At 40.7% G+C, this 14,382-nt stretch overlaps 1 protein-coding gene across 1 annotated transcript; it reads left to right on the plus strand.

The window, feature by feature from the left end:
• LOC116248359 (probable linoleate 9S-lipoxygenase 5) lies at nt 1-11,289 on the plus strand. Its single transcript, XM_031621110.2, has 9 exons — nt 1-669; nt 4,458-4,747; nt 6,530-6,770; nt 7,615-7,956; nt 8,057-8,142; nt 8,951-9,058; nt 9,326-9,630; nt 9,796-10,059; nt 10,280-11,289. The coding sequence occupies exons 1-9, from the start codon at nt 351-353 to the stop codon at nt 11,049-11,051; spliced, it is 2,727 nt and encodes a 908-aa protein (XP_031476970.1). The 5' UTR covers nt 1-350; the 3' UTR covers nt 11,052-11,289.
• Nucleotides 11,290-14,382: the final 3,093 nt, after the last annotated feature.

Below are 14,382 nucleotides of genomic sequence, written 5' to 3' on the forward strand. Positions count from 1 at the left end.
CAGTACCACCTCTCAGTGAACTCGGACAGAAACATCGGAGACAGAGAGAGAGTAATGTCTGAACTCAGAGAAAAAGAGGGGAAAAGCAAAAGCTCCTTGACCATTTAAGGCCTGAATTCTCAGAAGGCGAGAGAGAGACAGAGAGAGGGATCCTTTGCCAAGAAGTAAGGCCTGAATTCTCAGAAGGCGAGAGAGAGAGAGAGAGAGTGACAAAGAGAGGGATCCTTTTCCAAGAAGGAGTTGAAGATTTCTCCTCTTGTGGTTACGAGGCAGCCGATCTGGGGAAGTAATCTCCGATCAGCTCTCCGTTGCTAGCTGTATTTAAAGGACCTCGACGCGGCGGCGGGAAGATGGGGTACAGCAAACAACAAGAGCAGGCAAGCACTTCATCCATAGCCAACCACATAGGGACGGCGTCGGAGACGGAAAAGGCTTCCTGCCTTTCGTTTCTAGGCGCCGGATTGCAGGCGGTGTGCTGCGGAGGGAGCAAGAGTAAGAAGAAGAAGGAGACGAAGATGGGGAATATCAGAGTGGAGGCAGTGGTGGTGCTGCAGATGAAGAACGTGCTCGATTTCAACGACTTCCACGCGTCGTTGCACGACGGGTTCAAGGAACTGCTGGGCCACCGCGTCTCCCTCCAGCTCGTCAGCGCCGTCCAGGCCGATCCCGGTGAGCTCTTCCCTCCCCTTCTTCTTCCTTCCTCTAAATTTCCTCTCCCGTCTCTGTTCATTTCTATGCCTCATCTTTTCGCCCTTCCGTCTCTTTAAGCAATTCTTTCATTTCATTTCTTATAGCCTTTTGCCTCGCGTCTGGGATCATTTTCGTTCTTCTTTGCTTTTACTGTTCCCGCGTTTCCTTCTCCGTCTTAAACTCTGTTGGCCTTTGCTTTCACTTCTGCGTTCTGCTCGTCTTCCTCATTTACAGTTATGTAAATGGGGCATGGAGGACCGATTTTTCAGAGAGAAAGAGAGAGAGATAGAAAGAACATCTATATGACACCGGTCGTCTGCAGTTGGTGTTTTCCTCTAGATAAACTATTTTCTGGTCTCTTAGACTTCAGATATTTACTCCTTTTTACAGAGAGGAAGGGAGAGAGTGAAGGGGCTGTGGATGAATGGCAGACATGGATGCTGGTGCATGTGAATTATATGAAGTGCATTAAGCAGTCATAAATGCTGGCTTCCTCATTTGCCAGTTCATGGCGGCCACATAATTTTCTTTTCTCTCTCCCTCTGTTTCTCCACTTTGCGGTGTACACAATGCATTTCAAAGGCCAGCCTGATGCCCACTTTAGGAAAATCATTCCTGCTTGTCTTTTCGTTATCGGAACTTTCTTCCATGGCATTCGAAGGGGCGCTCAGGATCTATCTTGACTCCTCCTGAGCCGATGATGTGCGCCTCCTCTGCCCTTTCACAACTCCATCCTCACACCTCCTCTGCCCTTTCACAACTCCATCCTCGCACCATCCACTAGTAAGTAGCAGTCGCGAACAAGACGACACACCTTTTAACATCCAACGGCCGGACCAGCTGTGCTAGATACCTTGTAGGATTCATGAAACAGAGACAACCCAAGTTCCATAGAAACGAAGAAAACTTGGAATATAAGAGAACCTCTCTTAATTTTCTTTTTCATTGAGTTTAGGTTTGAATTTGCATAAAAAGGTGTATTCATGTCTAAGGTCCGATTGAGAAAAAAAAGAAGTTTACCTTAAACCCATCGTTTTCAACTCGTTATTTTAACGTATTTACCATTTTTTTAATATTCATTCTCATGGGGCAGCATTATTGGTGTTGAGTTTAGGTGTTTTGAAGATTAGGGGGAAGATGATATTATTGGTGATGTGTGATTGGCTATTTATGACAGTAGGTCATTCAGTGGTCCCTTTTCATTAGAAAATTGATCATGACGGCATTGATACGATACGACCCTGACCGAACCAGATGGTCCAGACCCTATTGAGATTGGTAATTTTCCCTTTTGTGAAGGGCAATTATGTCTTTTAAAGAAGATTTTCCATTTTGTCCTTGTAAGGTATTAAAGTGGTTGTTAATTTGATAATTGTCCTTTGGACAGCAAAAAGTAAATGCACAATTCAAAGCAGCCCTGAGCTTCAGCCTTTACAGTATATTTACCCCCACCTCCTCTCCCTAATTTTGTCCTTCCGATGATTGAAGTTCTTACTTTTATATGTGTATAACTAATATTTTTTCAATAAATTGAACGAAAATTAAGGGCCTAATGAGGGCCTTTTGTTTGCATAAACCTAGAAGTAGTGAGTAGATGTGCAAATTATCTTTTGTTTGCCTATTTTGATTGCCAAATTCATTCATCACTTTTTCTATGGCTTGTTTTAACCACTATTGGTAGCTTTTTGTTTGTCTGAGGGTTAGCAAAGTAGACGCTTCTTTTGCTTGGAGAATGCTTATGCAGCAACCTGTTTCCTTTATTTTTGAAAAATCTAAAGTTGTTTATGTAATTCAATTACAAGAAGTTGGACCTTTAGAGAGACTAATTCATGCTTCACAGAAACCTCTAGATAAACATCTTGAGGGGACAAAGGTGCAGGGGCGGAGCCAGGATTTTTTTTAAGGTCGGGTCAAGACGATTTGCGGGCCAAGTCAGGGTCGGGCCAAGAGAAGCAACAACGAGGAGCAACCGGTCGGGCCAAACTAAAAAAATTTGATTTTTTCAATATAAAAAAAAAAATTTGTCGAGCGGCCCCCTCCCTCCGCCCCTGCAAAGGTGTTGAGTAAAAGGTTCGGACCTGTATGGGTCTTCTCCGCTCATCCAAAAACAATTAAAGAAAAAATTGTCGTCGATAAATATGAAGTGAAGATCAATGTATCAGTGACACTGACGCTCGGGGATGCATTTGATCAAGAATATATTATTTAAGAAGTTTAAGCAGAGAAGATGAGAGGAATCTCATTGATTTGAAAAAATTTTTAGTGAATGGACAAGCGTGTTGGCCTCTGAATCATATAGTTGGCTGACCCGACGGAAAACTTGGCCACGTGTCAAGGTTGGTTCGGCCAGCTCCTGACTCATCCTGACTCACCCCTATCATGACATGACTCGGCGTGACTCTGCATTGACTCGTCTTGACTCATCCGATTCAGGTTATTTTTAAACCCACTCGATTGAGTCGACCTGGTGGCCCGGTCATCAGCCGATTTGAGTTCGAATCACGGTTTGGCGACTATGCTTCTAAATACGCTTTTAAAAAAAAGAACTTCTTGTGTTTTTATTCTCCATGTTTGCTCAATTTATTACTTCAAAGTTGGTGAAAAGAAAGCCCGTCCATGGGGAGGGGGAAAAATGAGAAGGAAGACCATATTCCTCGAAGTTTCATGGCCGGCTTTTCAAGCCCGTCCATGGGGATAAATTAGCTTTGGTGTTTGGGTGGCTTGTCAAAAGCTCATTGTGCCCGAAAAAAATATGAGAGGCGAGGATAAAAATATGAGAGGCCAGGATTTTTAGGCCCTTCGTTAAGATTGAGTTTTGTCAAAACTGGGCTTTTGAGAGTCCTTTTGAGATTACCCAAACATACACAAAAGTGAATTTTGGAACCAAAACACTGTTTTGCCTCCAAAACCCAGTTTTGGGCTGTCATTCAAACAGCCCTTAAGGCTTGTAAGAAACAGGTAGAACCACTCTTCACACACACTCTCTCTATATATATATATATATATATATACAGAGAGAGAGAGAGAGAGAGAGAGAGAGAGAGAGAGAGATTTATAAGTTTCTGTCACAACAAAATATGTTTTTTTGATATTGTTGCTTAGAAATATTTGATTGTTTAAAAGAATTGAAGTTATCTCCTCCAACCAATTATATTGTTTGTATTTTACAATAAAATAAACAAAACCAACTTTTACCGACGGCATTTCGGAAAATTATTCTAAAGGAAGAGCAACGTCCTCATCAAGCTTGATTGTTGTTTACCAGAAGGATGAGACTCCTATAAATTTCACAGTTATATGCGCCATCATTCCATTGTTTGGACAGTCTGTTTGATGTCCGGACTTTGTCTGGAGAAAGCTCATGCATTGGCGGGACCCACTTTGGTCTGGTCGCGGTATGGAGTTGGCGTCATTTAACAAGACTTGATGTTTATTGTGTCGTTTGGTGGCCACTTGTTTCTGAGTAATTTCACCGTTCAATTTCTCTCGCTGTGATGAGATTTCATCATTGGCGGTACCAAGTGAGGAGATTTACACGTACTTCAACTTACACATAAAACTTACAGACACTCTTAACTTCGGCTGTTTGAGTTATGCCCCTAACGGCGCCTCTTGTCCCTCTTACCGGTCCCTTACCGATCAGGGAGAACCGGTCGTTTTCCAACAATCTCTTTCTCATAGATAACTGGCAAATGAGTGGCTAATTTATGTGCTAACATAACATGGACGTTAAGTAATTAAGGTAATCGGTCCTGACATGCTTGTAGAGAACGAAACGCGGCCGAGAGTCGGAACGCCGGCGTTCTTGGAGGATTGGCCGAAGCTTCCGGCAGCAGTTGCCGTCGGCGATACCACCTTCAAGGTGGAGTTTTACTTGGACGAGGAGTTTGGCACGCCCGGAGCATTCATCATCAGGAACCTTCATAAGAGCGAGTTTTATCTCAAGACGATGACGCTCCAGAATGTGCCCGGTAAAGGGAAGGTTCACTTCGCCTGCTACTCCTGGGTCTATCCTGCCGACAAATACAAGTACGACCGCGTTTTCTTCGCCAACCAGGTATGGGATTATTTGTCTTCAACATATATATCTTGGACCTGGATTTGTTTTTCAAGCCTGAGTTTAAATCTGAATTCCGACTGGAATTCAAACAGTTCTAGACGTCCTAGCATGAGAGCTTTAACTCAGTAGTGAGGAAGCCAAAAGAAAACATTTGAATGGGGGATACGAATACCTTAGATTTCAATTTTTAAGGGGCAGTCCACATGTCAAGAAGCAAAAGATACGAGGTTTTAATATATGAATAAACAATTTATAGGCTGGTGTGGGCAGTTGCTCACACACCAACTTCCATTTGCTTGTGGCAGTGTTTCCTGTTGGCAATTTTCAGGTGAGCATGAGAGTATGTCATCCGACCCAAAAAAAATAATCAGTTTCGATCTGACCTCTTATCTATGGAAGTACATAGTCTGCTTTTGATATTTAAAGTGTTAAAATATCACCTTCCATTCCAAATATTCCACGGATGGAAAAACTCATACTTCTTGTCCGGTCCTTGACAACCGTGCACGTCCACTTTTTAAGTTTGGAAGGTGCCATCCCCCTTTGCTACCGCCTTGAGCATCTTTTTCATTGGTCTACACAATGATAAAGGGAGAGCTAATCACATCGGTCCTGTTTGCTTCGATGCCAAGCTAATGGGGATAAAGACCCATAATTTTGATTATTTTGGACCAAAAGTTTTTAATAATTTGTTGGGACAAAAGACTTAAAAGAGATACGATCTGTCCTCATTCTTTTCAAAGTCTAGGGCTCCTTCAATGCTACTATTAACTTATTATAAGTCAGCTAGTACCGCGCTTCCACGCCGCTGGAGTAAGAGATAATGTCAATAGAGTATATTCTTTGTTGCCCAAAATCGTTGTGGTTTCTTTTGAACAAGACAAGTGTGACCACTCCGTTGGAGGCACGGAATGCTTCTCAACATGTTTGGTCATGGCCGATGGAGCTCAGTAAATGAAAGAAAGTGAAACCATCGAAAGAGGAGACAACCTTGGCCAGATTCCAAGAGCATGTGCCCGGATTTTCGTTGTCTCTCTCCTTTTTGCCTTTTGCTTTTATCTGTTTAGTCATGGGAATTCTATGTCATCAATAAGTGTATCCACCACCTTTCGAGGCAAAAATGGTAGTACTTCTTGCTTTTTGTAAGGCTGCTTCCATGAGTCGGTTCATGGCCGACTACACAAAAGAAAAATAAAGAAACATTTTTTCTGAGAAGGCTTCGCCTATCAAATTTTACTGGTCTAACCGGCACAGCATAGTTAGATCAAGGCTTAGATCGATAGATGCATCCATTTGGCATAAGGATTCTTATTGTACCATATATATTACCTGGCATCCATGTTCAAATTGGGATCATAACCATGATACTGGCCTTGCATGTGGCCTATTTTTTTTTATGATATCAACATCAGGAGCCATCCAAAAATCCAGTTCAGTTCTGAAAAGGGATCGACAAGAAACATGTTATGAGTCCGATCTGTGCATTGCATGAGCAATTGCTCATAATCGACCCACTAAAAATTTCTCATTTTCATATTTAATATTTTGAAAAAAAATCTCATTTACGTATTGGTACCAATTAAAAATTTTAAATTTTTATAACTAGTGCCCATTAACCAGAAATTTTATGGCTCTGCCTTTCAGTGCAGTCAATTCAGACTCGATCAGGTTCAAGTGGATCAGATCCAAAATGAATCGCAGAACTATAGACCCATTCCAAACCTAATTATGTTCGTAGGTGTGACTGTTATGTTTGAGGCTTCAAGTTCATGATTGCAGAGCTATCTTCCAAGCGGGACACCAGTGGCATTGAAGACGTTGAGGGAGACGGAACTGATGCACCTGAGAGGAGATGGACTGGGCAAGCTTCAGGAATGGGACCGGGTCTACGACTACGCGTTCTATAATGACCTCGGCGATCCGGACAAGGGGGAGGACAAAGCCCGACCTGTTCTTGGTGGGTCCGTGGAGTATCCCTACCCGCGGAGAGGAAGAACGGGCCGCCCGCCCACTCAGTCTGGTACGTACCTAACCTTTCCTTGATCCTTTTGGATGTCCAGAACGGCCACGTTCATCTTCCCGCAAAAGCTGCAGTAGAAATCATGTCCAGCACGACCAAGTTCGTGCATTTCATTATTAATCTCAAAAGGCTGATTATTGGGAAAGATGAGGCAAGGCGGCAAGGACGCATAACCATGTCACCCTCAATACACCGTGTCTGATTACATTGGACCGAACACATGCTACTTTTTAATTAATATCCAAAAGTCGACTCGTTTGGCTCAGGGGTGTTGCATTGGACCAACTGACCGATGATGAAAATTTTATTATCAGTTGGATTCTCGTAGGCACTGTTTTATAATAGATGTATAACACTTTATTTGACAGATATATTGCTTTCCACTTAGATCTTCAAATAGTTTGAAACTCACAAATAAGAGGAAAAGGAAAGGAGTTTAATTAAAGGTTGGCTTATTTGATGGTAGATCCGATTTTGTTGGCTGCTGAGTGTCCAAGTTCTTTTCCTGGATATGGATTTCCACGTACTGTCGAATTGCGCTTGGGATTTGCTGGGGCAGGGTTGTGGGCTTTGAGATTAGATTGGATATGGATATCTTCTTATTTCGCAATATTTTAATTGACTAAAAGTACCCCACCCCTCCTTTGTGTATGTCAGAGAGAGAGAGAGAGAGAGAGAGAGAGAGATTGGTTGGATCATTCTATACAACAATTTGTGCCAGTAAAAGAAGCACCATGATGAGTTTATCGTCCATGCAGCATGAAAGGAGATTATACACCAACCTGTGTGAGAAATGGTTTGCTAGAAGAATTAAGCTGTTAACATCTTTTAATGTCTATAACAGATCCAAAAACAGAGAGCAGATTGTCCGTGTTGGCCAGCTTCAACATTTACGTTCCACGAGACGAGCGATTTGGGCAACGGAAAATGTCCGATGTTCTTGCATCTGCTTCGAAATCCATAGTGCAGGTCCTGGTCGCTGAATCGAAAGCCGTTTTTGACAAGACTCCGGACGAGTTCGACACGTTCCAAGATGTGTTCAATCTCTATGAAGGAGGCATCAAGCTGGCAGACTCCCCTGCTCTTGACAAAGTTAAGGACATGATTCCATTGGAGATGATCAAGGAGCTGGTTCGCAGTGACGGGGAACAGCTCCTCAAGTTCCCCGTGCCTCAAGTGATTCAACGTAGGAAAATTAAACTCAACACTTTAAGTTTAAGTTATGTATTTTCCTCCCTTTGAATTTCATGCTTTCTCATAATCTCACTACATTGTTGGACATATAGATGACAAGAGTGCATGGAGGACCGATGAAGAGTTTGCGAGAGAGATGCTTGCCGGAATTAATCCTGTTGTTATTAGTCGTCTTGAGGTAAACAATTTGTATTCAGTTAGCTGATCCTAGAGTCTTTAAATGGTTGTCTGGCGGCAACTACACTTTGTAAGTGTTCCATGAATCTGACTTACAGATTCATAGAACACTTATTATAGTATTTCATGAATTTATCACAATCTTTGAGACATATTTATAAAACACTTACAAAGTGTTTGTGTTAGCAAGATTATGGGGTCTATCTCCTTTCTCTGTTAAGGAAGATTACAGCTGCCTGATCAAGATTCCCTCCCAGTTTCCCCATCTCATAGTTTTCTTATCCATCAAAATTGTGTTGCCCTGTTTATCACAAGAATCCTGCTTGATTCTCTTGACTTATTGGTCTGGTCTGTACTCTATAAAGAGAGAATTCATCTTCTCTCAAATTGTATCAGACAGTTAATCAAATGAGAACTCCCTTCACCGTGGACATAGGCATCAATAAGCCGAACCACGTATATGCTTGAGTTTCTGCTGTGTTCTTGCTCTTTGCTCTTTTTATTTCATGTTTTAACAGTTTGTACTGTCAAACGACCTTTCTAAGTGTCCAGTCATGAAAATTTCTGTATAGCTTCACACTGTTTATATGGCATTTCTAGTCCAGTGCACATGAGATCTCCTTCAGTATCTCTTACATAATACACTCAACGGCAACAAAACAGGGTTTCGCATACGGAAGTTCTGTCACAGAAATACACGAATTGTGGCCTATAAAAGACTCTCATTCTGTTTCCTTTTGACCGGCATTTATTGGTTCTTTTGTGGATTTAGAAACAAATTTAATTTTCATTTGGGTTTTGTTCATCAGGAATTCCCTCCAAAAAGCAAGCTTGATCCAGCAATTTATGGCCCACAAACAAGCACGATTACAGCCGAATGCATAGAGAAGTTCCTACAAGGCTTGACTGTTGAAGAGGTAGTACAGAAACTCTAGATTCCCACTTCATTAAGCTTAACTGTTCAAGAACTACTTCGTCACCATTTTTCACCATGGAGAAACAAGACCTTATGCTAATGGAATTTTTAGTTAGCCTCTTGATCAGTTTTTGCAGCTTGTGGAGAAGAAGATCTATACTTTATTACCATGCACAAGGCTTACTAAACATACCTAATCACTTAATTCTTCATGAAAAAGTTCGTGGACTATGCTAGTAATGTTTTGCATACATTTTTGTTTCATTAGGCCTTGAACAAGCACAGACTCTTCATCCTGGATCACTATGAAGCAATTATGCCTTATGTTAACAGAATCAACACCACAGGCAACAAGGTCTATGCTTCAAGGACGCTGCTCTTCCTTAAGGATGATGGCACGTTGACACCCTTGGCTATTGAACTCTGCTTGCCAAACCATGAAGGTCAAGACCATGGTGCAGTCAGGAAGGTCTATACTCCAGCAGATGACGGGGTTCAAGCCTCTCTATGGCAACTTGCAAAAGCGTATGCTGCTGTTGGTGATTCAGGCAACCATCAATTGATAAGTCACTGGTAATTGCCTCACTTTGTCCTTGAATTAATGTTTTTGCATGGCCACATGCACACGCATATTCGCCTTCAAGCAAATGTCACATGCATGGGCATATGCTTACTTGCAGAGTTATGCATGGGTTAATGGAACTTACCAGCTAATGAAACAGCTAAAACAAAATGCAGGCTGAACACACATGCAACGATGGAGCCATTTGTGATTGCAACCAATAGGCAATTGAGCGTGATGCATCCGATCTACAAGCTCCTGCAGCCTCATCTCCGGGACACCATGTACATCAATGCGCTTGGGAGGCAGCTCCTCCTCAATGCCGGTGGCGTTCTCGAAAAGACCATCATCCCCGCCAGATATGCCATGGAGATGTCTGCTACGGTTTACAAGAGCTGGAACTTCACAGAGCAGGGACTCCCTGCTGATCTTCTCAAAAGGTATGAATAAGAGAGAGAATGGGATTAGATGCAGTTCCATTTGTTCTGTAACCACGAGAAGTTGTTTGACAATAACAATAATTTGTAATTGTTTTATGAATATATCTTAAAGATTGAAGTAAATTCAGCGAAACATAGACAGTTACAAACAACTTTCCTTGCCAAATGAGCACTAAAAGAAGTGAGTATAATACTTTCTCATATTCTCTTGTTTGTGCAGAGGAATCGCCGTGCAAGATTCAAGTAGGCCTCATGGTCTCCGCCTATTGATCGAGGACTACCCATATGCAGTGGATGGCCTGGAAATATGGTTTGCAATCCGGGACTGGGTCCATGACTACTGTTCCATCTACTACAAATCAGACCATGCCATCCAGTCCGATACAGAGCTCCAGGCATGGTGGCATGAGGTCCGATACGTTGGACATGGTGACAAAAAGCACGAACCCTGGTGGCCCAAGATGCAAAACCAACATGAGCTCGTCGAGTCATTGACTACCATCATCTGGGTCGCGTCGGCGCTCCATGCGGCGGTCAACTTCGGCCAGTACGCATATGCCGGGTTCCCCCTGAACCGACCAACATTGAGCCGGCGGTTCATGCCCGAGCCCGGGACGAAGGAGTATGCGGAGTTGGAAAAGGACCCCGACTCGATCTTCTTGAAGACCATCACTGCCCAGATGCAAAGTCTGCTAGGAATGTCAGGGATTGAGATCTTGTCCAGGCATCCGTCGGACGAGGTCTACCTTGGCCAGAACATTGACAAGGAGTGGAGCGGTGAGGAGGAGGCGCTGGCCGCCTTCTGCCGGTTTGGGGACCGACTCGTGCATATTGAGAACCGGATAATGCAGATGAATGGTGAATCGGATAAGTGGAAGAACCGGAACGGACCGGTACGGGTTCCCTACACCCTCTTATACCCAAACACATCTGATTTATCTAGGGTTGGAGGATTGACTGGAAAAGGGATCCCCAACAGTATCTCCATTTAGAGAATGCATCCAATTCTCCGCTTGTTGGAGTGTAAGTTGGTTGAAGGTTAAAAACGTGGTTCATGGCTTCTTGAAGTTATGAATGTATTATTTTGTAATAAAGGGAGGGCACGGACCAGCAAATAATAGTGCAGAAAGTTTTGTATTCATTCGTGTTATAATTTTAAGTGTCCTCCCAACTCAAGTGGTCCTTGTATTTTGGGTTTTCTTTGTCTTCAATAAAATGATCATTACTACACCACAACCATGTCCGGCTGTTTTATATTATATATATATATATATATATATATATATATATATATTTGAAATACATGCAACACATTTGGCTTAATTAAAGTGCTTTCTTGTACCACGAGTAGGGACGTCAATATAATTGATTTGAGTCCCATATCTGATGGGACAGATCTGAAAAAATTAAAATTTAATATCCAATTAAGGAATCAAATCAGACTCGGATTTAAGAAATGACATCCAATCGGATTCAAATTTTAATATACATAAATATCCAATCACATTTGGATACAAATATGGATCAGTTTATTTTTATACAAATATCCTCAAGTAATGCTCGTACATTTTGAAAATTGGCAAAATTCTGTTGAAAATTTGGATAGTGGACATGAATATAAAAATCGGAGTCCCATTTTAAAATCAGATTTCAGATCTGGATTCGGATATGGCTTTTCTTTATGCATAATCGAATCTGAATTTGAATCCAAATATGTGAATGGTCGTTGAAGATGATATGAATAAGAGTATATCCGATCCGAATTCGATCCATTGACGTCCTTAACACAAGGCCATATAAACTTTTTGAAGAACAATGAGACTGGTGAGCAGTGGAGCAGGTTGTAGGCCATGGCCCCTTACCAAGGAACCATGGATTGTGTGCTGAAAATGATAAAAATGCCCTTGTTAGTTAAAAGGAAGACCCCTCCCTCCATAAGGACAAGAGTGAAACTTGAAAAATTTTCACCTCATAAAATTATCAGTGCTTTATGGTAAAATGTGCGAACATCCCTTCCCATGTTTTCCACATAACGTGGATTTTTTCTCACTTACTCCAACAGCCTTAACTGACAAAGAATGTGACACACACACATAGGACCTTTGATTGGAAAATCAATCCAATTGATTTTGTGTCCTTCGTTCTATGAAAAAAATTGATCAGATTCTTCAAGGGCTGCACAACGAGTCGTGCCAGTTTGAGCTCGACTTGAACTCGCTTGTCTCAACTCGACAATTATAAACGAGTCAATCTCGAGTTCAAGTGTACTCTCGCAATGTTAAACCAATTGAGTTCGAGTTCTAGGAACTCGATTAGGCTCGACAACATAATAAATGTTGAATTATAATGAGAAAATAATTAAAAAAGTAGCAATTAAATGAGTTAACGAGTTAAAAAATGAGAATGCTTAACACAGAGTTAAACAGGGTTACCCAAGTCGAGTACAAGCTCAACATTGTAATGTTGAGCCAAGCTCAATTTTGTTCTATCGAGTTCCACTCAAGCTCAAGCTCAAGTTTTCTGAGTCAAGTCAAGCTCGAGCTAGTCCAACTCAAGCTCGATTTGGCTTATGTGCAGCCCTAGAAACCAGATTCTACATAGATCACAAATTCAAACTTAAACAGGTCCATTCTAATTCCTGAAAAAGGAAGACTAGTGGACTGATGGAGAAAGATCTCTTCTTCTTATTATAAGATTATAAAATAGTGGTTTGATATACACATGTTTGTTTGGCAAAGAAAATTTAGTTTTCTGTCTTAATCACACAAAAAACGTGAAGCCTTCAATTGAAATATGAAGGAAGCCCGGTGTAACTAGTTTCTTTCTTTTGAAATTTGTGAGGCAGGTAGTCGGACCATGACTCGGCCTGAAAATATATACAATATATATATATATATATATATATATATATATATATATATATATATATATATATATATATATATATATATATATATATATATTTTTTTTTTTTTTTTTCATATGAAATTTATATATGGTAAACATTTTTTTATTATACTCCGGGATGGGCCAGGCTGGGCATAGATATGATCCTGGGGGGGGTGGGGCCGAACATGGGTCTGAGCTTTGGGTCGGAAACTGGCCATAGGCACTGGCCAGTCGGTGACTTTGAATCGGGCCCGGCTTGGCCTGATGCGCAGCCCAACTCTTCATACTACTTTGAATCGGGCCCTCTCTCTCTCTGTCTCTCTCTCCTCCTCCCACCCTTTTCCACATGACAATCAATCTTCTCTTCACTGGAGTTTAGCAGGACGTCTAAACTGTTATCAATCACACAGGATTTTCTGAAATTCGCTAACGTTCAATAGAAATTGATCTAAAAGACGAAATCTAAATGACTTTGAGATAAGAATGAAAATGAAAACCAAATATAAATCAAATAAAATTCATTCAAAATTGAATTGAAATTTACTTGAAAATCCGTTGTAATGTATTTGATATTGTTCTGAAAATGAAAGGAAATTTCTTGAAATAAAATTTGAAAAAAATTAGGTAAACGAGCCCTGCATTTTATTTGTCAAAAGCTAGAAAATTTATTGAAATGGACTTGAAAATATCTTTGAAATTGAGTACTAACTCATTTGAAAATTCATCAGATTTGACTTTGGAGATTATCAGCAAGTCATGGAAATTTGATTCGAAAAGCGTCCAAAATTTTGACTTCAAATCATTCAAGGTGGTTTGAATTAGTTTGAAATAAATTTGAAATAAGCCCGTCAAATAAAATTTGAAGTTAAACCGTGGTTTTGTGGCCTATCGTTCTTTTTGTAAAGTTGGACCTTGGTTCCAAATAGAAGAGGACTTGGGACTCGATAGGATCCTGGTCCAGATCTTAAGCTGATTTAGATCAGGGATCCTGATGGGAAATGATTCAGATCTGAATTTAAAATAAAAGATGGATTATAGATTTTGACTGGATAATGGATAGATCAAGGCCAAGAATCCAATGTCCAGAAAGATTGAACTGTAGATTTCATGTTAAGTGGAGTAGTCATTAGACAAGACATACAGTATTCAAATTTGAAATTACTAAAGTAAAAATGATTGAAAAATGGTTGGAAAATAGTTAGGTAGTGATAGGAAAATTTTTGGAAAATCGTTAGGAAGCAGTTGGAATATGATCAGAAATTATCGGAAAATAACTAAAAATAAATAAAGAACGATTACAAAATGACTTGAAACAAGGGACTTTAATGATTAAAATGTACAAATTGAAAAATTTGGTCCACAGAGAATCAAGTATTTAGATTTGGTGTAGGTTCTTCCTTCTTGTTTTCATTAAAAATATCATTTAATTTTAAT

Source organism: Nymphaea colorata, chromosome 1 (assembly GCF_008831285.2).
Source record: "Nymphaea colorata isolate Beijing-Zhang1983 chromosome 1, ASM883128v2, whole genome shotgun sequence".
Lineage (NCBI taxonomy): Eukaryota > Viridiplantae > Streptophyta > Magnoliopsida > Nymphaeales > Nymphaeaceae > Nymphaea > Nymphaea colorata.

What these genes read in the sequence shown, in the direction of transcription:
- LOC116248359 (XM_031621110.2), top strand. Translation starts at nt 351, where the DNA reads ATGGGGTACAGCAAACAACAAGAGCAGGCAAGCACTTCATCCATAGCC. An exon ending in CGTGCCTCAAGTGATTCAAC is followed by an intron (nt 7,957 to 8,056) that starts GTAGGAAAATTA and finishes TTGGACATATAG; the next exon opens with ATGACAAGAGTGCATGGAGG. An exon ending in AAGGCTTGACTGTTGAAGAG is followed by an intron (nt 9,059 to 9,325) that starts GTAGTACAGAAA and finishes TTGTTTCATTAG; the next exon opens with GCCTTGAACAAGCACAGACT.